This window comes from Mesoplodon mirus (assembly GCF_964341445.2).
Source record: "Mesoplodon mirus genome assembly, chromosome: 1".
Classification (NCBI taxonomy): domain Eukaryota; kingdom Metazoa; phylum Chordata; class Mammalia; order Artiodactyla; family Ziphiidae; genus Mesoplodon; species Mesoplodon mirus.
The window spans coordinates 95,736,523-95,763,488 of NC_138976.1; the positions used below are offsets into that span (position 1 = coordinate 95,736,523).

A 26,966-nucleotide genomic window follows, 5' to 3' on the forward strand; every position below is an offset into this window, starting at 1 on the left:
CAGGGTTCCCAACCCTTCAAGCAGTATCCTCCACAGGCTCCAGCAGGCACTGCTTTGCACATCTCACCAGGAGGGTCTTGCCATGAGAGCTGATGAAAGTTGCCCTTGCCAGGAAGCCTCCCCAGGCAGCTCCGCAGAGGTGAAGCCAGGTTGTGAGTCCCCTCCAGTTCTTCCAGGCAATCTCTGCAAGCTTTCAAAGATCGACTTTTCTTCCTACTCCTGCTCCTCCCCTTCAGCTCTACTTGATGCTTCCTGATGTTTCTAGGTTTCCTAGGTGGTGCTAAGAATGGATTACTCTGGAAGCAGGGGAGTAACACGAGGAAGAGCCCCAGTCCACACAGGAAGCCAAGGATGATATCAATCACCCAGGAAGTTGGGCTGGATCTCAGCCAGATAGCAACAGTGTTTTTCAAAGAAAAGAGATTCTCCGTCTTCTGAACTGCATTGCCGCCCTCAGGCAACAGAGCCCTGGGAGTTCACTTGATGGCAGAACCCCAGGCCTGCATCACAGAGCTGTGGCCTTGTCACAAAGGGCTCCTGAGTGTGGGGGAGGGGCACTAAGAGCAATAGGCTGAATCACTGCCCCTCCTTCCCGTCCAGACCTTTATCCAGCTTTATCCGGAGAGAGCTGCGGAGAGCCACACCGGCGGACAGGTGGCGGCGCCGGGGCTGGGCGCCGGTGGGGCCGGCCAGGTGCAGGTGGAGGGGCTCGCGGGCCGCACGGACGGCACCCGGGCCCGCGGCGGAGTCTGGGTCCGGGCCAGCCACCCCCGGAGCGTCGGGTGTGCCGCTGCCTTCCAGGGCCGCCTTCGGGCCGCATGGAGCGGCCCCTCTGGCGCTCTGTGGTGGTGGTGGGGGGTGGGCGGAGGAGGTGGGGCCTGCAGCGGTGCCCGGCGGGGGGCGGAGCTGGCGGCCACCACCGCGGGCGACTAAAGGAGAAGGCGGAGCCGCAGCGGGAGGCCAAAAGCCTACAGCACCCGGTATTCCCAGGCGGTCTCCCATCACAAGTACTAACCAGGCCCGACCCTGCTTAGCTTCCGAGATCAGACGAGATCGGGCGCGTTCAGGGTGGTATGGCCGTAGACGGGGGCGGGGACCGCGGGCTGCCTCTTGAGGCCCAGCTTCGCTTGTCCTTGCGCCTTACCGCCATCCCCGCGGCCAGCCCGCCCCGGCAGCGCCCCGCCGCCCGCCCAGGCAGGGCAACGGAGGCCTCGGGTACCGGGGCGTGGCGGAGGGGCCGTTTTAAATTTCTGGTACAGAAAAACAGAAAAAAACGGAGAGTACAATTAACCTCTTGAAATTGTCCTCTTGCATGGTTGCCCTCTTTAGAAGTTTTGGGTCCATTTTCGACCCCAGGATTGTTTTTCAGGGCAGGTGCCATTTACAGGCTGCAATGAGTGTGAATATTTAGTGACCATGAGCACTGGGTTTAAAGCTGCTGTTGTGGCAAACGGCCACAAGGCGGCAGCATTTCTCCATTCCCAAATCTGGTTACTAGGGCAGCAGAGCCTTTCGGGGACCAATGGAATCCAGAAGAAGGCATCACTGAAGTCTCATACAGAATACCGTGTCCTGGTGGATGGTAGAACGACCAGCAGGGTGTAGGAATTAGGAACTACCGGATGTATATCCTCGGTGGCTTCATTGACTGTCCCGACATCGTTTACCAGGTCCCCAGCAGCCCACGGGGCTCTCGTGGTCAGGGCAATCCCAGGATATGGAGCTCACCTGGGCAGGCCCCCCCTCCCCAGCAGCCCATGGCGCTCTCGTGGTCAGGCCCCTCCCAGGATACGGAGCTGCCCTGGGCAGGTACCCCGGCAGGGCTGGGCACACAGGTACCGTGCACGTAGCCCTCATTGCAGAGCAGCCCAGATCACCTGTCACTCAGAGCTGACACAGAGCACCTCAGAGCAGGACTTGAGCTAACAAACAGCAGCTCCGACAGGTCTGTGACCCTGGGCATCACTCTGTGCGGCCTCCCTCTGCCTGGTCTTCCAGAGGCTTCCACCGCAGCCGGGGCACCAGGCCTCTGTCTCCACCCATCACCCCTCCTCTCCCTGACTCCTGGGTTCCTCTCATTAGGAGAGGGTCTTCTTGAAGTTGTCTCCCACTCATGGGCCAGATAAAAGGATTAGAAAACAAGCCGGAGCTGCAGCCCCTTGTCTATCCAGACTCTCAGGAGCCCACACCTGTTCCTTGGACCTGGCCGGTTCAGCGAGGTCCATTTTCTGCAATGTGAGTCCCTGAGGGGTGAGGATGGGCTGACCTGGGCAGCCTGACCCTGCCGGCCAGCCCTCCCCAGGTGTGCCTGGGTTGAGGTCCATATAAACACGGCTCCAGGCAGCAAGAGCCCCTGCAGCTGTGCCTGACGCCATATTCTCTGCCCCGTCAGCAGTCTCGGGGCTGTGCTGGTGGGAGGGAGTGAGGGGCCACGGCTCTGTGGGTGGCCCGGTGTGAGTGGGGCTCTGCTGGACTTTCTGCAGGAGTTGCCGGGCTGCCACCTGCTAAAGAAGAGGATGTGTCACCCATACCTTCCGTTGGAATTTCTCCCCGGGCAGAGGTGAGGAAGGAAAAAAGCAGTGGGGGCCGGGACAGGAGGAGTATCTCAGGCAGGGAAATGGAAAGCTTCCAGAAGAGCGCCCGGGGCCAGGACCATCCTGGCTGGCCTGCAGGCACCAAGTCGGCCTGCGTGCTGTCGCTGCTGTGGCTCCACGGCCCTTCCTCTGGGCTTTCAAGTCCTTGGACATATTCAGGTGTTTTACCTGGGAAGGGTGGGAACAGTTCAGCAGCAGCTGGCCTGGGGCTCGGCTCACGTTTACTCACAGACGCCTCGGCACGGTCCCCCAGCTTTGCAATGAGGACGCTCCTTGCGGGGGTGGGGGGGCTGCTGGCTGCATGGGAGATGATTCCCCACCTCTGACCAACTTCAGAATTGTTTGCCGCTGGAGCCAGTGCCCTGATAGGGTTTTCCTGTGTATAACTGGTGGGTTCTGGTTTTTTTTTTTTCTTTTTTGCTTCAAGTTAGATTTTATTCCTCTTCTATGTATTTATAGATATAAGCATGGAAATAATTCATTCCTATAAATACATCTGTGTGAAGGGAAGAACTTTTTTCCGTTTTATTTTAAAATTTTATAATTTAAGTTTATTTTTTTATTCAGCAGGATTATTATTAGTTATCTATTTTATGCATATACATGTATACAGGACAATCCCAATCTCCCGACTCATCCCACCACCAACAACCCATGGCTTCCCCCCTCTTGGTGTCCATACGTTTGTTCTCTACCTCTGTGTCTCTATTTCTGCCCTGCAAACCGGGTCATCTGTACCATTTTTCTAGGTTCCACATATATGCATTAATATACAATATTTGTTTTTCTCCTTCTGACTTACTTCACTCTGTATGACAGTCTCTAGATCCGTCGACGTCTCCACAGATGACCCAGTTTCGTTCCTTTTTATGGCTGAGTAATATTCCGTTTCATAGATGGACCACATCATTATCCGTTCGTCTGTCTGTGGGCATTTAGGTTGCTTCCATTACCTGGCTATTGTAAATAGTGCTGCAATGAACATTGTGGTGAATGTGTCTTTTTCATTTATGGTTTTCTCTGGGTATATGCCCGGAAGTGGGATTGCTGGATCCTATGGTAATTCTATTTTTAGTTTTTTAAGGAACCTCCATGCTGTTCTCCATAGTGACTGTATCAATTTACATTCCCACCAGTAGTGGAAGAGGGTTCCTTTGGTCCACACCCTCGCCAGCATTTGTTGTTTGTACATTTTCTGATGATGCCCATTCTAACAGGTGTGAGGTGATACCTCACTGTAGTTTTGATGTGCATTTCTCTAATGATGAGTGATGTTGAGCAGCTTTTCATGTGCGTCTTGGCCATCTCTGTGTCTTCTTTGAAGAAACGTCTATTTAGATCTTCTGCCCATTTTTGTATTGGGTTGTTTGTTTTTTTTTTAATATTAAGCTGCATGAGCTGTTATATATATTGGAGATTAAACCTTTGTCCGTGGATTCGTTTGCAAATATTTTCTCCCATTCTGAGGGTTGCCTTTTTCCATTCCCGTTTTTTTTTTTTTAACAAAGAAGGAAAGAAAGCAAAAGAAGCAGAACCCTAATGTGCAGAACAAATATGCAGAACAAAATATGCCTCTTGAAAGTGTCGTTTTGAAATATGGACGTCTTTTGAATTTTTTGGTCGATATATGACCCCAGGATTTGTTTTCAGGGCAGGTGTCATTTACAGGCCTGCAATGATTTTGAATATCAACTGACCATTAGCGCTGGGATTAAAGGTGCTGTTGTGTGAAACGGCCACAAGGGGGCAGCAGTTCTCCCTTACCAAATCTGGTTACTAGGGCAGCAGAGCCTCAATGGAAGTCGTGTTCTAGGTTGTAATTTAGAATGGAATGTGCCAGGAGAAGGCCCCTTAAGTTTGTCTCACTACTTCTTGTTCGTTTTCTTAATTTAATTTTTTTATTTTTTTAATCACAGCATGTTTGATTACAATGTTTGGCTTGTTGCAGGTGTGCAAGATGTGGTTCTTTTACACATATACATATGTCTGTTCTTGCTGGGATCCTTTTCCCATGTACGTTATGACAGAATGTTGAGTAGTCTTCTCTTGGTATTCTGTAGGTCTTTGGTGATTATATATTTCACCTGTGTTTGTATATGTCTGTTCACCCCAATCTCGTAATGTATCCAATCCTCACACCTTTCCGTTGGTGATCCATAAGTTTGTTTAATGAATCTGGGATTGCCCTTCTCTGTGGAAATATCTTCACTGGTATCAATTTTTAGGTAACATCTATAAGTGATATCCTACGATACGTGTCTTTCTCTTTCTGACTTACTACAAGTCACGTGATCACCTCTAGACTCATCTACGGTGCTGCAAATGGCATGGTGTCCTTTTCTTCCTTGGCTAATATTCTGTCTGTACATGTACCAGTTCTTCTTTGTCCACTCATCTGTTGATGGACTTTTTGGTTGCTTCCACGTCATGGCTATTGTAATGCTGCGGCAATGCACATTTGCCTGCCTGTGTCTTTCCAATTCTGTCTTCTTAGGTTATAGGCCCAGGAGTGGGCCTGCTGGATCATATGGTAGCGGAATGTTTACCTTGTAGAGGCACCTCCAGTCTGTTCTCATTAGTGGCTCTTTCCAGGTTACGTCCCGCTTAAAGTTGAGGGTATGCGCTTCTCCACAACACCTTCAGCATTTTTTGTTTGTAGTTTTTTTGCTGATGTGTGTTCTGACTAGTGTGAGCCGATACCACTTTGTGGCTGGATTTGCATGCGTCTCATAATCCCTTGAAATTGAGCTTTCTGGCATGTCCTTCTTTTCTTCAACTGTGAGTACAGCTTACCTCTTCAAATTGTCTTCGTGAAGTGTGTGTGACATTTAGAAATATTTTGGCCATTACCTCCCTCAAGACGTTTTGAGGGCAGGTTTCATTTACAGCCCACCAGTACTGCTGAATATGAAGTGACCCTTAGCACAGGTCTTAAAGCTGCTGTTGCAGGTAACGGCCAGAGGGCGGCAGCATTTCTGCTTTTCCCAACCTGGGAACTAGGGAAACAGACCATCCGGGCAGTGGTGTTCCTCGGTTATATATTAGAGTGGAATGTGCCCCCAAAAGCTGATGTCTCCTTACTTAGGTTTGTTTTATAAATTGTATTTATATATATTTTTTATTGGAGTCATATTCCATTGTGTACATGGACCACTTCTTCTTTGTGCCTTCCTCTGATGATGGACACTTTCGTAGCTTCCAAGTGTTGGCTATGGTAAATATTGCTGGAGTGGAGGATTGCCAGCCTGTGTTTTTTTTTTTTTTTTTTTTTTCGGTACGTGGGCCTCTCACTGCGGTGGTCCCTCCCAATGCAGAGCACAGGCTCCGGACGCGCAGGCCCAGCAGCCCTAGCTCACGGGACAAGCCGCTCCGCGGCACGTGGGATCTTCCCGACCCGGAGCATGAACGCATGTCCCCTGCATTGGCAGGCGGGCTCTCAACCACTGCGCCACTAGTGAAGCCCAGCCTGTGTTTTTTTGATTCTCATCCCCTCAGGCGATAGGCCCAGCAGTGGGTATGCTTGATTGAATGGTAGCTCAGTATTTACCTTTACAAGGCACCTCATTTTTCTTTTCATTACTGGCTCGTACCATGTCCCACTTTGGACCAAGGGTAGGCATTTCTCTAAAACCCCTTCAGCATTTACTTTTTGCAGAATTCTTGCTGATGGCCATTCTGACTGGTGTGAGCGGATAGGTTTTTGTAATTTGGATTTGCATATCTTTAATTATTCCTAATGTTCAGCATTTTTCCATGCCGTTTTAAATTTCTTTTTTTTTTTGCCATTACACTATGCTTTTATTAGAAAAAAAAATATATATGTATTGGGGAACATTAAATATCTTGGATGTGCTAATGAGAAAATCATTTTCTCTACATGGACTGAATTTTTACTTGGAGACATGTTTTCCTACTAAAGGGAAGACTAAAGAAGGATTTTACTGTCGACCAGGCAAGACACCTCCCCAAAGATGACAATGCCTTGGACAGTGTTTATGGCGGGCTGGAGCACCTGGAATCCTTGGCCCATACTGGCAGGTACTAACTGGAAACACACTCTTCCTGGGGGACAAGGATGGGAGGCACCTTAGGCCCAGCTGCTCATCGTCGAACCTTACACTTTTCAAACTATGTTGGTGTCTGACTTCCCTTTCCCTGACAGAACAACTCTGGCCCTTGGAGGTGGCTTTATGACTGCAGGCTGTAGAACCCATCATTCTCCCTTGCTCTGGGTAGGAGGTAAGCCTATGGTAGCAGAAACCCCCACATACTGGGACTTGGAATTCCAGTCTGTGCTCATTTAACTTTGTGGCATGAAGTCCATGGTGAATTGCTCTTTTTTCTTCTACGATCTGTCCAACAGCTGTCATGAGTGCCTGACCCTCAGCAGTCTCACTCTTCAAGATTGATCTGCTTTTGACTGATCCGTGACTCCGGGCAGTGGCTGATATGGGCTTTTTTTTTTTTTTTCTTTGCAGAGCATCTCGACCATTGACTTTTTTATTGGGGAAAATCCACTTTAAAAATAGCCTCATCCTTTTTCTGAAGAGGCTTTCTGGAGGGCTATATTTCTTCTCTGGCATGAGCTGGAGACATCTGCTCCCAATAGAGTCTGTTATGCCCCTGACCTGGGCAGGGCGGCTCATACTTCCAGCTTGAGGGGTCCCTCATTCTTTAAACCTCTCTTCATGCTCTCCTGGTTTATGCCTCCTACGGTCCTCTCTTTTGTAAGTAGGGGCAATCATCTTGCTCTGGCTCTTCCATGAGTCTTGGAGTTTTGAAGTTTGGGGCTCCTGCTGCCCTAGGTTGCTCCTTTGGCCTTCCATAAGGCCACTTGGCTCCTGGGAAGCTAACGTGTCTCTGGTGGGGACTCTCTGGGGATGGCACTGAGGCACCTGAGAAGCCAAGTTGTCTGCAGCAAGGAACCTGTGTTTGGGAAAGTCCTGAAGCTGGTTGTCTGACTGTACCTTTACTTTGGAGTTAAACTCACTAGCAACCTCCATGTTAAGGCATGGCTCACCTAGATGTTGGAAAACAGACATTCTAGGTAGTAGGAAACTTTTACTGGCCCCTGGCACCTCTAAACTCCTCATAGGTGCATTTGTGGTTTGGGATTTTGTCAACACTTTGGTTTCCAAGATAACACTAGACTGTGGTTGAAGAGCAGGAGACTCCTTGGCCTCCATAGCCTCCCTGGCCTCTTCACCTCTCAAAGATTGGGATCCTAAGTTCACCTCCATCACTGTTACCCTATGGCAGGGGTCTCCTGAGGCCTGACCACCACTCTCCTCTCTTGGCTCGTTCCTGACCATTGCTGAACTTGGACCTGGCTCTAGGCTGTCCCTCTTGACCCACTCCACAGTCTCACTCTTCCAGGTTCTGCCCACAAGGCTGAGTGTGAGGGACTGAGAAGGTGGCCTGCCCTGCTGTGCAGTCAGAGAAGCCTTTGAGGGCCCATGGTAGTCACCAGGTGGAATCGCTCTCAGGGCACTCTGGATTTCCTTACACACAGTGGAGGGGACAAGGAGAGGCCTCTTCAGGGCAGGAACGGACTCTTCTGTTCTCACCTTCTCTCCTGAATGAGCCTGAGGAGGTTTCTCCGGGAACTCAGCAAACGTGACTGTTGAGTGGGACCCAGATACACAGGTGGCTGAAGGGGACGAGGCTAACCGCAGGGTGGTGGAGGGTTGGAACTTTGTCGACTTCAAGAGATTGATGGGCTTGAGGACCTTGAGGGGTAGGGTCCACCCGTGCTTTACCCAAAACCTTGTAATATGTGCTTCCAGCACCTCTCGAGTGTCTTGAACCAGGAAGGAAACCCTACAGGAGGTGTTCCTGCAGGGTTCCCAACCCTTCAAGCAGTATCCTCCACAGGCTCCAGCAGGCACTGCTTTGCACATCTCACCAGGAGGGTCTTGCCATGAGAGCTGATGAAAGTTGCCCTTGCCAGGAAGCCTCCCCAGGCAGCTCCGCAGAGGTGAAGCCAGGTTGTGAGTCCCCTCCAGTTCTTCCAGGCAATCTCTGCAAGCTTTCAAAGATCGACTTTTCTTCCTACTCCTGCTCCTCCCCTTCAGCTCTACTTGATGCTTCCTGATGTTTCTAGGTTTCCTAGGTGGTGCTAAGAATGGATTACTCTGGAAGCAGGGGAGTAACACGAGGAAGAGCCCCAGTCCACACAGGAAGCCAAGGATGATATCAATCACCCAGGAAGTTGGGCTGGATCTCAGCCAGATAGCAACAGTGTTTTTCAAAGAAAAGAGATTCTCCATCTTCTGAACTGCATTGCCGCCCTCAGGCAACAGAGCCCTGGGAGTTCACTTGATGGCAGAACCCCAGGCCTGCATCACAGAGCTGTGGCCTTGTCACAAAGGGCTCCTGAGTGTGGGGGAGGGGCACTAAGAGCAATAGGCTGAATCACTGCCCCTCCTTCCCGTCCAGACCTTTATCCAGCTTTATCCGGAGAGAGCTGCGGAGAGCCACACCGGCGGACAGGTGGCGGCGCCGGGGCTGGGCGCCGGTGGGGCCGGCCAGGTGCAGGTGGAGGGGCTCGCGGGCCGCACGGACGGCACCCGGGCCCGCGGCGGAGTCTGGGTCCGGGCCAGCCACCCCCGGAGCGTCGGGTGTGCCGCTGCCTTCCAGGGCCGCCTTCGGGCCGCATGGAGCGGCCCCTCTGGCGCTCTGTGGTGGTGGTGGGGGGTGGGCGGAGGAGGTGGGGCCTGCAGCGGTGCCCGGCGGGGGGCGGAGCTGGCGGCCACCGCCGCGGGCGACTAAAGGAGAAGGCGGAGCCGCAGCGGGAGGCCAAAAGCCTACAGCACCCGGTATTCCCAGGCGGTCTCCCATCACAAGTACTAACCAGGCCCGACCCTGCTTAGCTTCCGAGATCAGACGAGATCGGGCGCGTTCAGGGTGGTATGGCCGTAGACGGGGGCGGGGACCGCGGGCTGCCTCTTGAGGCCCAGCTTCGCTTGTCCTTGCGCCTTACCGCCATCCCCGCGGCCAGCCCGCCCCGGCAGCGCCCCGCCGCCCGCCCAGGCAGGGCAACGGAGGCCTCGGGTACCGGGGCGTGGCGGAGGGGCCGTTTTAAATTTCTGGTACAGAAAAACAGAAAAAAACGGAGAGTACAATTAACCTCTTGAAATTGTCCTCTTGCATGGTTGCCCTCTTTAGAAGTTTTGGGTCCATTTTCGACCCCAGGATTGTTTTTCAGGGCAGGTGCCATTTACAGGCTGCAATGAGTGTGAATATTTAGTGACCATGAGCACTGGGTTTAAAGCTGCTGTTGTGGCAAACGGCCACAAGGCGGCAGCATTTCTCCATTCCCAAATCTGGTTACTAGGGCAGCAGAGCCTTTCGGGGACCAATGGAATCCAGAAGAAGGCATCACTGAAGTCTCATACAGAATACCGTGTCCTGGTGGATGGTAGAACGACCAGCAGGGTGTAGGAATTAGGAACTACCGGATGTATATCCTCGGTGGCTTCATTGACTGTCCCGACATCGTTTACCAGGTCCCCAGCAGCCCACGGGGCTCTCGTGGTCAGGGCAATCCCAGGATATGGAGCTCACCTGGGCAGGCCCCCCCTCCCCAGCAGCCCATGGCGCTCTCGTGGTCAGGCCCCTCCCAGGATACGGAGCTGCCCTGGGCAGGTACCCCGGCAGGGCTGGGCACACAGGTACCGTGCACGTAGCCCTCATTGCAGAGCAGCCCAGATCACCTGTCACTCAGAGCTGACACAGAGCACCTCAGAGCAGGACTTGAGCTAACAAACAGCAGCTCCGACAGGTCTGTGACCCTGGGCATCACTCTGTGCGGCCTCCCTCTGCCTGGTCTTCCAGAGGCTTCCACCGCAGCCGGGGCACCAGGCCTCTGTCTCCACCCATCACCCCTCCTCTCCCTGACTCCTGGGTTCCTCTCATTAGGAGAGGGTCTTCTTGAAGTTGTCTCCCACTCATGGGCCAGATAAAAGGATTAGAAAACAAGCCGGAGCTGCAGCCCCTTGTCTATCCAGACTCTCAGGAGCCCACACCTGTTCCTTGGACCTGGCCGGTTCAGCGAGGTCCATTTTCTGCAATGTGAGTCCCTGAGGGGTGAGGATGGGCTGACCTGGGCAGCCTGACCCTGCCGGCCAGCCCTCCCCAGGTGTGCCTGGGTTGAGGTCCATATAAACACGGCTCCAGGCAGCAAGAGCCCCTGCAGCTGTGCCTGACGCCATATTCTCTGCCCCGTCAGCAGTCTCGGGGCTGTGCTGATGGGAGGGAGTGAGGGGCCACGGCTCTCTGGGTGGCCCGGTGTGAGTGGGGCTCTGCTGGACTTTCTGCAGGAGTTGCCGGGCTGCCACCTGCTAAAGAAGAGGATGTGTCACCCATACCTTCCGTTGGAATTTCTCCCCGGGCAGAGGTGAGGAAGGAAAAAAGCAGTGGGGGCCGGGACAGGAGGAGTATCTCAGGCAGGGAAATGGAAAGCTTCCAGAAGAGCGCCCGGGGCCAGGACCATCCTGGCTGGCCTGCAGGCACCAAGTCGGCCTGCGTGCTGTCGCTGCTGTGGCTCCACGGCCCTTCCTCTGGGCTTTCAAGTCCTTGGACATATTCAGGTGTTTTACCTGGGAAGGGTGGGAACAGTTCAGCAGCAGCTGGCCTGGGGCTCGGCTCACGTTTACTCACAGACGCCTCGGCACGGTCCCCCAGCTTTGCAATGAGGACGCTCCTTGCGGGGGTGGGGGGGCTGCTGGCTGCATGGGAGATGATTCCCCACCTCTGACCAACTTCAGAATTGTTTGCCGCTGGAGCCAGTGCCCTGATAGGGTTTTCCTGTGTATAACTGGTGGGTTCTGGTTTTTTTTTTTTCTTTTTTGCTTCAAGTTAGATTTTATTCCTCTTCTATGTATTTATAGATATAAGCATGGAAATAATTCATTCCTATAAATACATCTGTGTGAAGGGAAGAACTTTTTTCCGTTTTATTTTAAAATTTTATAATTTAAGTTTATTTTTTTATTCAGCAGGATTATTATTAGTTATCTATTTTATGCATATACATGTATACAGGACAATCCCAATCTCCCGACTCATCCCACCACCAACAACCCATGGCTTCCCCCCTCTTGGTGTCCATACGTTTGTTCTCTACCTCTGTGTCTCTATTTCTGCCCTGCAAACCGGGTCATCTGTACCATTTTTCTAGGTTCCACATATATGCATTAATATACAATATTTGTTTTTCTCCTTCTGACTTACTTCACTCTGTATGACAGTCTCTAGATCCGTCGACGTCTCCACAGATGACCCAGTTTCGTTCCTTTTTATGGCTGAGTAATATTCCGTTTCATAGATGGACCACATCATTATCCGTTCGTCTGTCTGTGGGCATTTAGGTTGCTTCCATTACCTGGCTATTGTAAATAGTGCTGCAATGAACATTGTGGTGAATGTGTCTTTTTCATTTATGGTTTTCTCTGGGTATATGCCCGGAAGTGGGATTGCTGGATCCTATGGTAATTCTATTTTTAGATTTTTAAGGAACCTCCATGCTGTTCTCCATAGTGACTGTATCAATTTACATTCCCACCAGTAGTGGAAGAGGGTTCCTTTGGTCCACACCCTCGCCAGCATTTGTTGTTTGTACATTTTCTGATGATGCCCATTCTAACAGGTGTGAGGTGATACCTCACTGTAGTTTTGATGTGCATTTCTCTAATGATGAGTGATGTTGAGCAGCTTTTCATGTGCGTCTTGGCCATCTCTGTGTCTTCTTTGAAGAAACGTCTATTTAGATCTTCTGCCCATTTTTGTATTGGGTTGTTTGTTTTTTTTTAATATTAAGCTGCATGAGCTGTTATATATATTGGAGATTAAACCTTTGTCCGTGGATTCGTTTGCAAATATTTTCTCCCATTCTGAGGGTTGCCTTTTTCCATTCCCGTTTTTTTTTTTAACAAAGAAAGAAAGAAAGCAAAAGAAGCAGAACCCTAATGTGCAGAACAAATATGCAGAACAAAATATGCCTCTTGAAAGTGTCGTTTTGAAATATGGACGTCTTTTGAATTTTTTGGTCGATATATGACCCCAGGATTTGTTTTCAGGGCAGGTGTCATTTACAGGCCTGCAATGATTTTGAATATCAACTGACCATTAGCGCTGGGATTAAAGGTGCTGTTGTGTGAAACGGCCACAAGGGGGCAGCAGTTCTCCCTTACCAAATCTGGTTACTAGGGCAGCAGAGCCTCAATGGAAGTCGTGTTCTAGGTTGTAATTTAGAATGGAATGTGCCAGGAGAAGGCCCCTTAAGTTTGTCTCACTACTTCTTGTTCGTTTTCTTAATTTAATTTTTTTATTTTTTTAATCACAGCATGTTTGATTACAATGTTTGGCTTGTTGCAGGTGTGCAAGATGTGGTTCTTTTACACATATACATATGTCTGTTCTTGCTGGGATCCTTTTCCCATGTACGTTATGACAGAATGTTGAGTAGTCTTCTCTTGGTATTCTGTAGGTCTTTGGTGATTATATATTTCACCTGTGTTTGTATATGTCTGTTCACCCCAATCTCGTAATGTATCCAATCCTCACACCTTTCCGTTGGTGATCCATAAGTTTGTTTAATGAATCTGGGATTGCCCTTCTCTGTGGAAATATCTTCACTGGTATCAATTTTTAGGTAACATCTATAAGTGATATCCTACGATACGTGTCTTTCTCTTTCTGACTTACTACAAGTCACGTGATCACCTCTAGACTCATCTACGGTGCTGCAAATGGCATGGTGTCCTTTTCTTCCTTGGCTAATATTCTGTCTGTACATGTACCAGTTCTTCTTTGTCCACTCATCTGTTGATGGACTTTTTGGTTGCTTCCACGTCATGGCTATTGTAATGCTGCGGCAATGCACATTTGCCTGCCTGTGTCTTTCCAATTCTGTCTTCTTAGGTTATAGGCCCAGGAGTGGGCCTGCTGGATCATATGGTAGCGGAATGTTTACCTTGTAGAGGCACCTCCAGTCTGTTCTCATTAGTGGCTCTTTCCAGGTTACGTCCCGCTTAAAGTTGAGGGTATGCGCTTCTCCACAACACCTTCAGCATTTTTTGTTTGTAGTTTTTTTGCTGATGTGTGTTCTGACTAGTGTGAGCCGATACCACTTTGTGGCTGGATTTGCATGCGTCTCATAATCCCTTGAAATTGAGCTTTCTGGCATGTCCTTCTTTTCTTCAACTGTGAGTACAGCTTACCTCTTCAAATTGTCTTCGTGAAGTGTGTGTGACATTTAGAAATATTTTGGCCATTACCTCCCTCAAGACGTTTTGAGGGCAGGTTTCATTTACAGCCCACCAGTACTGCTGCATATGAAGTGACCCTTAGCACAGGTCTTAAAGCTGCTGTTGCAGGTAACGGCCAGAGGGCGGCAGCATTTCTGCTTTTCCCAACCTGGGAACTAGGGAAACAGACCATCCGGGCAGTGGTGTTCCTCGGTTATATATTAGAGTGGAATGTGCCCCCAAAAGCTGATGTCTCCTTACTTAGGTTTGTTTTATAAATTGTATTTATATATATTTTTTATTGGAGTCATATTCCATTGTGTACATGGACCACTTCTTCTTTGTGCCTTCCTCTGATGATGGACACTTTCGTAGCTTCCAAGTGTTGGCTATGGTAAATATTGCTGGAGTGGAGGATTGCCAGCCTGTGTTTTTTTTTTTTTTTTTTTTTTTCGGTACGTGGGCCTCTCACTGCGGTGGTCCCTCCCAATGCAGAGCACAGGCTCCGGACGCGCAGGCCCAGCAGCCCTAGCTCACGGGACAAGCCGCTCCGTGGCACGTGGGATCTTCCCGACCCGGAGCATGAACGCATGTCCCCTGCATTGGCAGGCGGGCTCTCAACCACTGCGCCACCAGTGAAGCCCAGCCTGTGTTTTTTTGATTCTCATCCCCTCAGGCGATAGGCCCAGCAGTGGGTATGCTTGATTGAATGGTAGCTCAGTATTTACCTTTACAAGGCACCTCATTTTTCTTTTCATTACTGGCTCTTACCATGTCCCACTTTGGACCAAGGGTAGGCATTTCTCTAAAACCCCTTCAGCATTTACTTTTTGCAGAATTCTTGCTGATGGCCATTCTGACTGGTGTGAGCGGATAGGTTTTTGTAATTTGGATTTGCATATCTTTAATTATTCCTAATGTTCAGCATTTTTCCATGCCGTTTTAAATTTCTTTTTTTTTTGCCATTACACTATGCTTTTATTAGAAAAAATATATATATATGTATTGGGGAACATTAAATATCTTGGATGTGCTAATGAGAAAATCATTTTCTCTACATGGACTGAATTTTTACTTGGAGACATGTTTTCCTACTAAAGGGAAGACTAAAGAAGGATTTTACTGTCGACCAGGCAAGACACCTCCCCAAAGATGACAATGCCTTGGACAGTGTTTATGGCGGGCTGGGGCACCTGGAATCCTTGGCCCATACTGGCAGGTACTAACTGGAAACACACTCTTCCTGGGGGACAAGGATGGGAGGCACCTTAGGCCCAGCTGCTCATCGTCGAACCTTACACTTTTCAAACTATGTTGGTGTCTGACTTCCCTTTCCCTGACAGAACAACTCTGGCCCTTGGAGGTGGCTTTATGACTGCAGGCTGTAGAACCCATCATTCTCCCTTGCTCTGGGTAGGAGGTAAGCCTATGGTAGCAGAAACCCCCACATACTGGGACTTGGAATTCCAGTCTGTGCTCATTTAACTTTGTGGCATGAAGTCCATGGTGAATTGCTCTTTTTTCTTCTACGATCTGTCCAACAGCTGTCATGAGTGCCTGACCCTCAGCAGTCTCACTCTTCAAGATTGATCTGCTTTTGACTGATCCGTGACTCCGGGCAGTGGCTGATATGGGCTTTTTTTTTTTTTTTTCTTTGCAGAGCATCTCGACCATTGACTTTTTTATTGGGGAAAATCCACTTTAAAAATAGCCTCATCCTTTTTCTGAAGAGGCTTTCTGGAGGGCTATATTTCTTCTCTGGCATGAGCTGGAGACATCTGCTCCCAATAGAGTCTGTTATGCCCCTGACCTGGGCAGGGCGGCTCATACTTCCAGCTTGAGGGGTCCCTCATTCTTTAAACCTCTCTTCATGCTCTCCTGGTTTATGCCTCCTACGGTCCTCTCTTTTGTAAGTAGGGGCAATCATCTTGCTCTGGCTCTTCCATGAGTCTTGGAGTTTTGAAGTTTTGGGCTCCTGCTGCCCTAGGTTGCTCCTTTGGCCTTCCATAAGGCCACTTGGCTCCTGGGAAGCTAACGTGTCTCTGGTGGGGACTCTCTGGGGATGGCACTGAGGCACCTGAGAAGCCAAGTTGTCTGCAGCAAGGAACCTGTGTTTGGGAAAGTCCTGAAGCTGGTTGTCTGACTGTACCTTTACTTTGGAGTTAAACTCACTAGCAACCTCCATGTTAAGGCATGGCTCACCTAGATGTTGGAAAACAGACATTCTAGGTAGTAGGAAACTTTTACTGGCCCCTGGCACCTCTAAACTCCTCATAGGTGCATTTGTGGTTTGGGATTTTGTCAACACTTTGGTTTCCAAGATAACACTAGACTGTGGTTGAAGAGCAGGAGACTCCTTGGCCTCCATAGCCTCCCTGGCCTCTTCACCTCTCAAAGATTGGGATCCTAAGTTCACCTCCATCGCTGTTACCCTATGGCAGGGGTCTCCTGAGGCCTGACCACCACTCTCCTCTCTTGGCTCGTTCCTGACCATTGCTGAACTTGGACCTGGCTCTAGGCTGTCCCTCTTGACCCACTCCACAGTCTCACTCTTCCAGGTTCTGCCCACAAGGCTGAGTGTGAGGGACTGAGAAGGTGGCCTGCCCTGCTGTGCAGTCAGAGAAGCCTTTGAGGGCCCATGGTAGTCACCAGGTGGAATCGCTCTCAGGGCACTCTGGATTTCCTTACACACAGTGGAGGGGACAAGGAGAGGCCTCTTCAGGGCAGGAACGGACTCTTCTGTTCTCACCTTCTCTCCTGAATGAGCCTGAGGAGGTTTCTCCGGGAACTCAGCAAACGTGACTGTTGAGTGGGACCCAGATACACAGGTGGCTGAAGGGGACGAGGCTAACCGCAGGGTGGTGGAGGGTTGGAACTTTGTCGACTTCAAGAGATTGATGGGCTTGAGGACCTTGAGGGGTAGGGTCCACCCGTGCTTTACCCAAAACCTTGTAATATGTGCTTCCAGCACCTCTCGAGTGTCTTGAACCAGGAAGGAAACCCTACAGGAGGTGTTCCTGCAGGGTTCCCAACCCTTCAAGCAGTATCCTCCACAGGCTCCAGCAGGCACTGCTTTGCACGTCTCACCAGGAGGGTCTTGCCATGAGAGCTGATGAAAGTTGCCCTTGCCAGGAAGCCTCCCCAGGCAGCTCCGCAGAGGTGAAGCCAGGTTGTGAGTCCCCTCCAGTTCTTCCAGGCAATCTCTGCAAGCTTTCAAAGATCGACTTTTCTTCCTACTCCTGCTCCTCCCCTTCAGCTCTACTTGATGCTTCCTGATGTTTCTAGGTTTCCTAGGTGGTGCTAAGAATGGATTACTCTGGAAGCAGGGGAGTAACACGAGGAAGAGCCCCAGTCCACACAGGAAGCCAAGGATGATATCAATCACCCAGGAAGTTGGGCTGGATCTCAGCCAGATAGCAACAGTGTTTTTCAAAGAAAAGTGATTCTCCGTCTTCTGAACTGCATTGCCGCCCTCAGGCAACAGAGCCCTGGGAGTTCACTTGATGGCAGAACCCCAGGCCTGCATCACAGAGCTGTGGCCTTGTCACAAAGGGCTCCTGAGTGTGGGGGAGGGGCACTAAGAGCAATAGGCTGAATCACTGCCCCTCCTTCCCATCCAGACCTTTATCCAGCTTTATCCGGAGAGAGCTGCGGAGAGCCACACCGGCGGACAGGTGGCGGCGCCGGGGCTGGGCGCCGGTGGGGCCGGCCAGGTGCAGGTGGAGGGGCTCGCGGGCCGCACGGACGGCACCCGGGCCCGCGGCGGAGTCTGGGTCCGGGCCAGCCACCCCCGGAGCGTCGGGTGTGCCGCTGCCTTCCAGGGCCGCCTTCGGGCCGCATGGAGCGGCCCCTCTGGCGCTCTGTGGTGGTGGTGGGGGGTGGGCGGAGGAGGTGGGGCCTGCAGCGGTGCCCGGCGGGGGGCGGAGCTGGCGGCCACCGCCGCGGGCGACTAAAGGAGAAGGCGGAGCCGCAGCGGGAGGCCAAAAGCCTACAGCACCCGGTATTCCCAGGCAGTCTCCCATCACAAGTACTAACCAGGCCCGACCCTGCTTAGCTTCCGAGATCAGACGAGATCGGGCGCGTTCAGGGTGGTATGGCCGTAGACGGGGGCGGGGACCGCGGGCTGCCTCTTGAGGCCCAGCTTCGCTTGTCCTTGCGCCTTACCGCCATCCCCGCGGCCAGCCCGCCCCGGCAGCGCCCCGCCGCCCGCCCAGGCAGGGCAACGGAGGCCTCGGGTACCGGGGCGTGGCGGAGGGGCCGTTTTAAATTTCTGGTACAGAAAAACAGAAAAAAACGGAGAGTACAATTAACCTCTTGAAATTGTCCTCTTGCATGGTTGCCCTCTTTAGAAGTTTTGGGTCCATTTTCGACCCCAGGATTGTTTTTCAGGGCAGGTGCCATTTACAGGCTGCAATGAGTGTGAATATTTAGTGACCATGAGCACTGGGTTTAAAGCTGCTGTTGTGGCAAACGGCCACAAGGCGGCAGCATTTCTCCATTCCCAAATCTGGTTACTAGGGCAGCAGAGCCTTTCGGGGACCAATGGAATCCAGAAGAAGGCATCACTGAAGTCTCATACAGAATACCGTGTCCTGGTGGATGGTAGAACGACCAGCAGGGTGTAGGAATTAGGAACTACCGGATGTATATCCTCGGTGGCTTCATTGACTGTCCCGACATCGTTTACCAGGTCCCCAGCAGCCCACGGGGCTCTCGTGGTCAGGGCAATCCCAGGATATGGAGCTCACCTGGGCAGGCCCCCCCTCCCCAGCAGCCCATGGCGCTCTCGTGGTCAGGCCCCTCCCAGGATACGGAGCTGCCCTGGGCAGGTACCCCGGCAGGGCTGGGCACACAGGTACCGTGCACGTAGCCCTCATTGCAGAGCAGCCCAGATCACCTGTCACTCAGAGCTGACACAGAGCACCTCAGAGCAGGACTTGAGCTAACAAACAGCAGCTCCGACAGGTCTGTGACCCTGGGCATCACTCTGTGCGGCCTCCCTCTGCCTGGTCTTCCAGAGGCTTCCACCGCAGCCGGGGCACCAGGCCTCTGTCTCCACCCATCACCCCTCCTCTCCCTGACTCCTGGGTTCCTCTCATTAGGAGAGGGTCTTCTTGAAGTTGTCTCCCACTCATGGGCCAGATAAAAGGATTAGAAAACAAGCCGGAGCTGCAGCCCCTTGTCTATCCAGACTCTCAGGAGCCCACACCTGTTCCTTGGACCTGGCCGGTTCAGCGAGGTCCATTTTCTGCAATGTGAGTCCCTGAGGGGTGAGGATGGGCTGACCTGGGCAGCCTGACCCTGCCGGCCAGCCCTCCCCAGGTGTGCCTGGGTTGAGGTCCATATAAACACGGCTCCAGGCAGCAAGAGCCCCTGCAGCTGTGCCTGACGCCATATTCTCTGCCCCGTCAGCAGTCTCGGGGCTGTGCTGATGGGAGGGAGTGAGGGGCCACGGCTCTCTGGGTGGCCCGGTGTGAGTGGGGCTCTGCTGGACTTTCTGCAGGAGTTGCCGGGCTGCCACCTGCTAAAGAAGAGGATGTGTCACCCATACCTTCCGTTGGAATTTCTCCCCGGGCAGAGGTGAGGAAGGAAAAAAGCAGTGGGGGCCGGGACAGGAGGAGTATCTCAGGCAGGGAAATGGAAAGCTTCCAGAAGAGCGCCCGGGGCCAGGACCATCCTGGCTGGCCTGCAGGCACCAAGTCGGCCTGCGTGCTGTCGCTGCTGTGGCTCCACGGCCCTTCCTCTGGGCTTTCAAGTCCTTGGACATATTCAGGTGTTTTACCTGGGAAGGGTGGGAACAGTTCAGCAGCAGCTGGCCTGGGGCTCGGCTCACGTTTACTCACAGACGCCTCGGCACGGTCCCCCAGCTTTGCAATGAGGACGCTCCTTGCGGGGGTGGGGGGGCTGCTGGCTGCATGGGAGATGATTCCCCACCTCTGACCAACTTCAGAATTGTTTGCCGCTGGAGCCAGTGCCCTGATAGGGTTTTCCTGTGTATAACTGGTGGGTTCTGGTTTTTTTTTTTTCTTTTTTGCTTCAAGTTAGATTTTATTCCTCTTCTATGTATTTATAGATATAAGCATGGAAATAATTCATTCCTATAAATACATCTGTGTGAAGGGAAGAACTTTTTTCCGTTTTATTTTAAAATTTTATAATTTAAGTTTATTTTTTTATTCAGCAGGATTATTATTAGTTATCTATTTTATGCATATACATGTATACAGGACAATCCCAATCTCCCGACTCATCCCACCACCAACAACCCATGGCTTCCCCCCTCTTGGTGTCCATACGTTTGTTCTCTACCTCTGTGTCTCTATTTCTGCCCTGCAAACCGGGTCATCTGTACCATTTTTCTAGGTTCCACATATATGCATTAATATACAATATTTGTTTTTCTCCTTCTGACTTACTTCACTCTGTATGACAGTCTCTAGATCCGTCGACGTCTCCACAGATGACCCAGTTTCGTTCCTTTTTATGGCTGAGTAATATTCCGTTTCATAGATGGACCACATCATTATCCGTTCGTCTGTCTGTGGGCATTTAGGTTGCTTCCATTACCTGGCTATTGTAAATAGTGCTGCAATGAACATTGTGGTGAATGTGTCTTTTTCATTTATGGTTTTCTCTGGGTATATGCCCGGAAGTGGGATTGCTGGATCCTATGGTAATTCTATTTTTAGATTTTTAAGGAACCTCCATGCTGTTCTCCATAGTGACTGTATCAATTTACATTCCCACCAGTAGTGGAAGAGGGTTCCTTTGGTCCACACCCTCGCCAGCATTTGTTGTTTGTACATTTTCTGATGATGCCCATTCTAACAGGTGTGAGGTGATACCTCACTGTAGTTTTGATGTGCATTTCTCTAATGATGAGTGATGTTGAGCAGCTTTTCATGTGCGTCTTGGCCATCTCTGTGTCTTCTTTGAAGAAACGTCTATTTAGATCTTCTGCCCATTTTTGTATTGGGTTGTTTGTTTTTTTTTAATATTAAGCTGCATGAGCTGTTATATATATTGGAGATTAAACCTTTGTCCGTGGATTCGTTTGCAAATATTTTCTCCCATTCTGAGGGTTGCCTTTTTCCATTCCCGTTTTTTTTTTTTAACAAAGAAAGAAAGAAAGCAAAAGAAGCAGAACCCTAATGTGCAGAACAAATATGCAGAACAAAATATGCCTCTTGAAAGTGTCGTTTTGAAATATGGACGTCTTTTGAATTTTTTGGTCGATATATGACCCCAGGATTTGTTTTCAGGGCAGGTGTCATTTACAGGCCTGCAATGATTTTGAATATCAACTGACCATTAGCGCTGGGATTAAAGGTGCTGTTGTGTGAAACGGCCACAAGGGGGCAGCAGTTCTCCCTTACCAAATCTGGTTACTAGGGCAGCAGAGCCTCAATGGAAGTCGTGTTCTAGGTTGTAATTTAGAATGGAATGTGCCAGGAGAAGGCCCCTTAAGTTTGTCTCACTACTTCTTGTTCGTTTTCTTAATTTAATTTTTTTATTTTTTTAATCACAGCATGTTTGATTACAATGTTTGGCTTGTTGCAGGTGTGCAAGATGTGGTTCTTTTACACATATACATATGTCTGTTCTTGCTGGGATCCTTTTCCCATGTACGTTATGACAGAATGTTGAGTAGTCTTCTCTTGGTATTCTGTAGGTCTTTGGTGATTATATATTTCACCTGTGTTTGTATATGTCTGTTCACCCCAATCTCGTAATGTATCCAATCCTCACACCTTTCCGTTGGTGATCCATAAGTTTGTTTAATGAATCTGGGATTGCCCTTCTCTGTGGAAATATCTTCACTGGTATCAATTTTTAGGTAACATCTATAAGTGATATCCTACGATACGTGTCTTTCTCTTTCTGACTTACTACAAGTCACGTGATCACCTCTAGACTCATCTACGGTGCTGCAAATGGCATGGTGTCCTTTTCTTCCTTGGCTAATATTCTGTCTGTACATGTACCAGTTCTTCTTTGTCCACTCATCTGTTGATGGACTTTTTGGTTGCTTCCACGTCATGGCTATTGTAATGCTGCGGCAATGCACATTTGCCTGCCTGTGTCTTTCCAATTCTGTCTTCTTAGGTTATAGGCCCAGGAGTGGGCCTGCTGGATCATATGGTAGCGGAATGTTTACCTTGTAGAGGCACCTCCAGTCTGTTCTCATTAGTGGCTCTTTCCAGGTTACGTCCCGCTTAAAGTTGAGGGTATGCGCTTCTCCACAACACCTTCAGCATTTTTTGTTTGTAGTTTTTTTGCTGATGTGTGTTCTGACTAGTGTGAGCCGATACCACTTTGTGGCTGGATTTGCATGCGTCTCATAATCCCTTGAAATTGAGCTTTCTGGCATGTCCTTCTTTTCTTCAACTGTGAGTACAGCTTACCTCTTCAAATTGTCTTCGTGAAGTGTGTGTGACATTTAGAAATATTTTGGCCATTACCTCCCTCAAGACGTTTTGAGGGCAGGTTTCATTTACAGCCCACCAGTACTGCTGCATATGAAGTGACCCTTAGCACAGGTCTTAAAGCTGCTGTTGCAGGTAACGGCCAGAGGGCGGCAGCATTTCTGCTTTTCCCAACCTGGGAACTAGGGAAACAGACCATCCGGGCAGTGGTGTTCCTCGGTTATATATTAGAGTGGAATGTGCCCCCAAAAGCTGATGTCTCCTTACTTAGGTTTGTTTTATAAATTGTATTTATATATATTTTTTATTGGAGTCATATTCCATTGTGTACATGGACCACTTCTTCTTTGTGCCTTCCTCTGATGATGGACACTTTCGTAGCTTCCAAGTGTTGGCTATGGTAAATATTGCTGGAGTGGAGGATTGCCAGCCTGTGTTTTTTTTTTTTTTTTTTTTTCGGTACGTGGGCCTCTCACTGCGGTGGTCCCTCCCAATGCAGAGCACAGGCTCCGGACGCGCAGGCCCAGCAGCCCTAGCTCACGGGACAAGCCGCTCCGCGGCACGTGGGATCTTCCCGACCCAGAGCATGAACGCATGTCCCCTGCATTGGCAGGCGGGCTCTCAACCACTGCGCCACCAGTGAAGCCCAGCCTGTGTTTTTTTGATTCTCATCCCCTCAGGCGATAGGCCCAGCAGTGGGTATGCTTGATTGAATGGTAGCTCAGTATTTACCTTTACAAGGCACCTCATTTTTGTTTTCATTACTGGCTCTTACCATGTCCCACTTTGGACCAAGGGTAGGCATTTCTCTAAAACCCCTTCAGCATTTACTTTTTGCAGAATTCTTGCTGATGGCCATTCTGACTGGTGTGAGCGGATAGGTTTTTGTAATTTGGATTTGCATATCTTTAATTATTCCTAATGTTCAGCATTTTTCCATGCCGTTTTAAATTTCTTTTTTTTTTTGCCATTACACTATGCTTTTATTAGAAAAAAATATATATATATGTATTGGGGAACATTAAATATCTTGGATGTGCTAATGAGAAAATCATTTTCTCTACATGGACTGAATTTTTACTTGGAGACATGTTTTCCTACTAAAGGGAAGACTAAAGAAGGATTTTACTGTCGACCAGGCAAGACACCTCCCCAAAGATGACAATACCTTGGACAGTGTTTATGGCGGGCTGGGGCACCTGGAATCCTTGGCCCATACTGGCAGGTACTAACTGGAAACACACTCTTCCTGGGGGACAAGGATGGGAGGCACCTTAGGCCCAGCTGCTCATCGTCGAACCTTACACTTTTCAAACTATGTTGGTGTCTGACTTCCCTTTCCCTGACAGAACAACTCTGGCCCTTGGAGGTGGCTTTATGACTGCAGGCTGTAGAACCCATCATTCTCCCTTGCTCTGGGTAGGAGGTAAGCCTATGGTAGCAGAAACCCCCACATACTGGGACTTGGAATTCCAGTCTGTGCTCATTTAACTTTGTGGCATGAAGTCCATGGTGAATTGCTCTTTTTTCTTCTACGATCTGTCCAACAGCTGTCATGAGTGCCTGACCCTCAGCAGTCTCACTCTTCAAGATTGATCTGCTTTTGACTGATCCGTGACTCCGGGCAGTGGCTGATATGGGCTTTTTTTTTTTTTTCTTTGCAGAGCATCTCGACCATTGACTTTTTTATTGGGGAAAATCCACTTTAAAAATAGCCTCATCCTTTTTCTGAAGAGGCTTTCTGGAGGGCTATATTTCTTCTCTGGCATGAGCTGGAGACATCTGCTCCCAATAGAGTCTGTTATGCCCCTGACCTGGGCAGGGCGGCTCATACTTCCAGCTTGAGGGGTCCCTCATTCTTTAAACCTCTCTTCATGCTCTCCTGGTTTATGCCTCCTACGGTCCTCTCTTTTGTAAGTAGGGGCAATCATCTTGCTCTGGCTCTTCCATGAGTCTTGGCGTTTTGAAGTTTGGGGCTCCTGCTGCCCTAGGTTGCTCCTTTGGCCTTCCATAAGGCCACTTGGCTCCTGGGAAGCTAACGTGTCTCTGGTGGGGACTCTCTGGGGATGGCACTGAGGCACCTGAGAAGCCAAGTTGTCTGCAGCAAGGAACCTGTGTTTGGGAAAGTCCTGAAGCTGGTTGTCTGACTGTACCTTTACTTTGGAGTTAAACTCACTAGCAACCTCCATGTTAAGGCATGGCTCACCTAGATGTTGGAAAACAGACATTCTAGGTAGTAGGAAACTTTTACTGGCCCCTGGCACCTCTAAACTCCTCATAGGTGCATTTGTGGTTTGGGATTTTGTCAACACTTTGGTTTCCAAGATAACACTAGACTGTGGTTGAAGAGCAGGAGACTCCTTGGCCTCCATAGCCTCCCTGGCCTCTTCACCTCTCAAAGATTGGGATCCTAAGTTCACCTCCATCACTGTTACCCTATGGCAGGGGTCTCCTGAGGCCTGACCACCACTCTCCTCTCTTGGCTCGTTCCTGACCATTGCTGAACTTGGACCTGGCTCTAGGCTGTCCCTCTTGACCCACTCCACAGTCTCACTCTTCCAGGTTCTGCCCACAAGGCTGAGTGTGAGGGACTGAGAAGGTGGCCTGCCCTGCTGTGCAGTCAGAGAAGCCTTTGAGGGCCCATGGTAGTCACCAGGTGGAATCGCTCTCAGGGCACTCTGGATTTCCTTACACACAGTGGAGGGGACAAGGAGAGGCCTCTTCAGGGCAGGAACGGACTCTTCTGTTCTCACCTTCTCTCCTGAATGAGCCTGAGGAGGTTTCTCCGGGAACTCAGCAAACGTGACTGTTGAGTGGGACCCAGATACACAGGTGGCTGAAGGGGACGAGGCTAACCGCAGGGTGGTGGAGGGTTGGAACTTTGTCGACTTCAAGAGATTGATGGGCTTGAGGACCTTGAGGGGTAGGGTCCACCCGTGCTTTACCCAAAACCTTGTAATATGTGCTTCCAGCACCTCTCGAGTGTCTTGAACCAGGAAGGAAACCCTACAGGAGGTGTTCCTGCAGGGTTCCCAACCCTTCAAGCAGTATCCTCCACAGGCTCCAGCAGGCACTGCTTTGCACATCTCACCAGGAGGGTCTTGCCATGAGAGCTGATGAAAGTTGCCCTTGCCAGGAAGCCTCCCCAGGCAGCTCCGCAGAGGTGAAGCCAGGTTGTGAGTCCCCTCCAGTTCTTCCAGGCAATCTCTGCAAGCTTTCAAAGATCGACTTTTCTTCCTACTCCTGCTCCTCCCCTTCAGCTCTACTTGATGCTTCCTGATGTTTCTAGGTTTCCTAGGTGGTGCTAAGAATGGATTACTCTGGAAGCAGGGGAGTAACACGAGGAAGAGCCCCAGTCCACACAGGAAGCCAAGGATGATATCAATCACCCAGGAAGTTGGGCTGGATCTCAGCCAGATAGCAACAGTGTTTTTCAAAGAAAAGAGATTCTCCGTCTTCTGAACTGCATTGCCGCCCTCAGGCAACAGAGCCCTGGGAGTTCACTTGATGGCAGAACCCCAGGCCTGCATCACAGAGCTGTGGCCTTGTCACAAAGGGCTCCTGAGTGTGGGGGAGGGGCACTAAGAGCAATAGGCTGAATCACTGCCCCTCCTTCCCGTCCAGACCTTTATCCAGCTTTATCCGGAGAGAGCTGCGGAGAGCCACACCGGCGGACAGGTGGCGGCGCCGGGGCTGGGCGCCGGTGGGGCCGGCCAGGTGCAGGTGGAGGGGCTCGCGGGCCGCACGGACGGCACCCGGGCCCGCGGCGGAGTCTGGGTCCGGGCCAGCCACCCCCGGAGCGTCGGGTGTGCCGCTGCCTTCCAGGGCCGCCTTCGGGCCGCATGGAGCGGCCCCTCTGGCGCTCTGTGGTGGTGGTGGGGGGTGGGCGGAGGAGGTGGGGCCTGCAGCGGTGCCCGGCGGGGGGCGGAGCTGGCGGCCACCGCCGCGGGCGACTAAAGGAGAAGGCGGAGCCGCAGCGGGAGGCCAAAAGCCTACAGCACCCGGTATTCCCAGGCGGTCTCCCATCACAAGTACTAACCAGGCCCGACCCTGCTTAGCTTCCGAGATCAGACGAGATCGGGCGCGTTCAGGGTGGTATGGCCGTAGACGGGGGCGGGGACCGCGGGCTGCCTCTTGAGGCCCAGCTTCGCTTGTCCTTGCACCTTACCGCCATCCCCGCGGCCAGCCCGCCCCGGCAGCGCCCCGCCGCCCGCCCAGGCAGGGCAACGGAGGCCTCGGGTACCGGGGCGTGGCGGAGGGGCCGTTTTAAATTTCTGGTACAGAAAAACAGAAAAAAACGGAGAGTACAATTAACCTCTTGAAATTGTCCTCTTGCATGGTTGCCCTCTTTAGAAGTTTTGGGTCCATTTTCGACCCCAGGATTGTTTTTCAGGGCAGGTGCCATTTACAGGCTGCAATGAGTGTGAATATTTAGTGACCATGAGCACTGGGTTTAAAGCTGCTGTTGTGGCAAACGGCCACAAGGCGGCAGCATTTCTCCATTCCCAAATCTGGTTACTAGGGCAGCAGAGCCTTTCGGGGACCAATGGAATCCAGAAGAAGGCATCCCTGAAGTCTCATAAAGAATACCGTGTCCTGGTGGATGGTAGAACGACCAGCAGGGTGTAGGAATTAGGAACTACCGGATGTATATCCTCGGTGGCTTCATTGACTGTCCCGACATCGTTTACCAGGTC

At 50.8% G+C, this 26,966-nt stretch overlaps 1 protein-coding gene across 1 annotated transcript in view; it reads right to left on the reverse strand.

Annotated features, from left to right (window-relative positions):
* The window catches only part of LOC309806946 (spermatogenesis-associated protein 31-like), a gene marked incomplete at its 3' end in the record, with an annotated part of 127,839 nt that extends 118,947 nt beyond the window's left edge, over nt 1-8,892 (reverse strand). Inside the window, exon 1 of the mRNA XM_082626035.1 lies at nt 8,759-8,892. Within this exon, the coding sequence (XP_082482161.1) occupies nt 8,759-8,863 (105 nt within the window). The 5' untranslated portion in view covers nt 8,864-8,892. The remainder of the gene's footprint in view (nt 1-8,758) is intronic.
* Between the last annotated feature and the right edge of the window lie 18,074 nt (nt 8,893-26,966).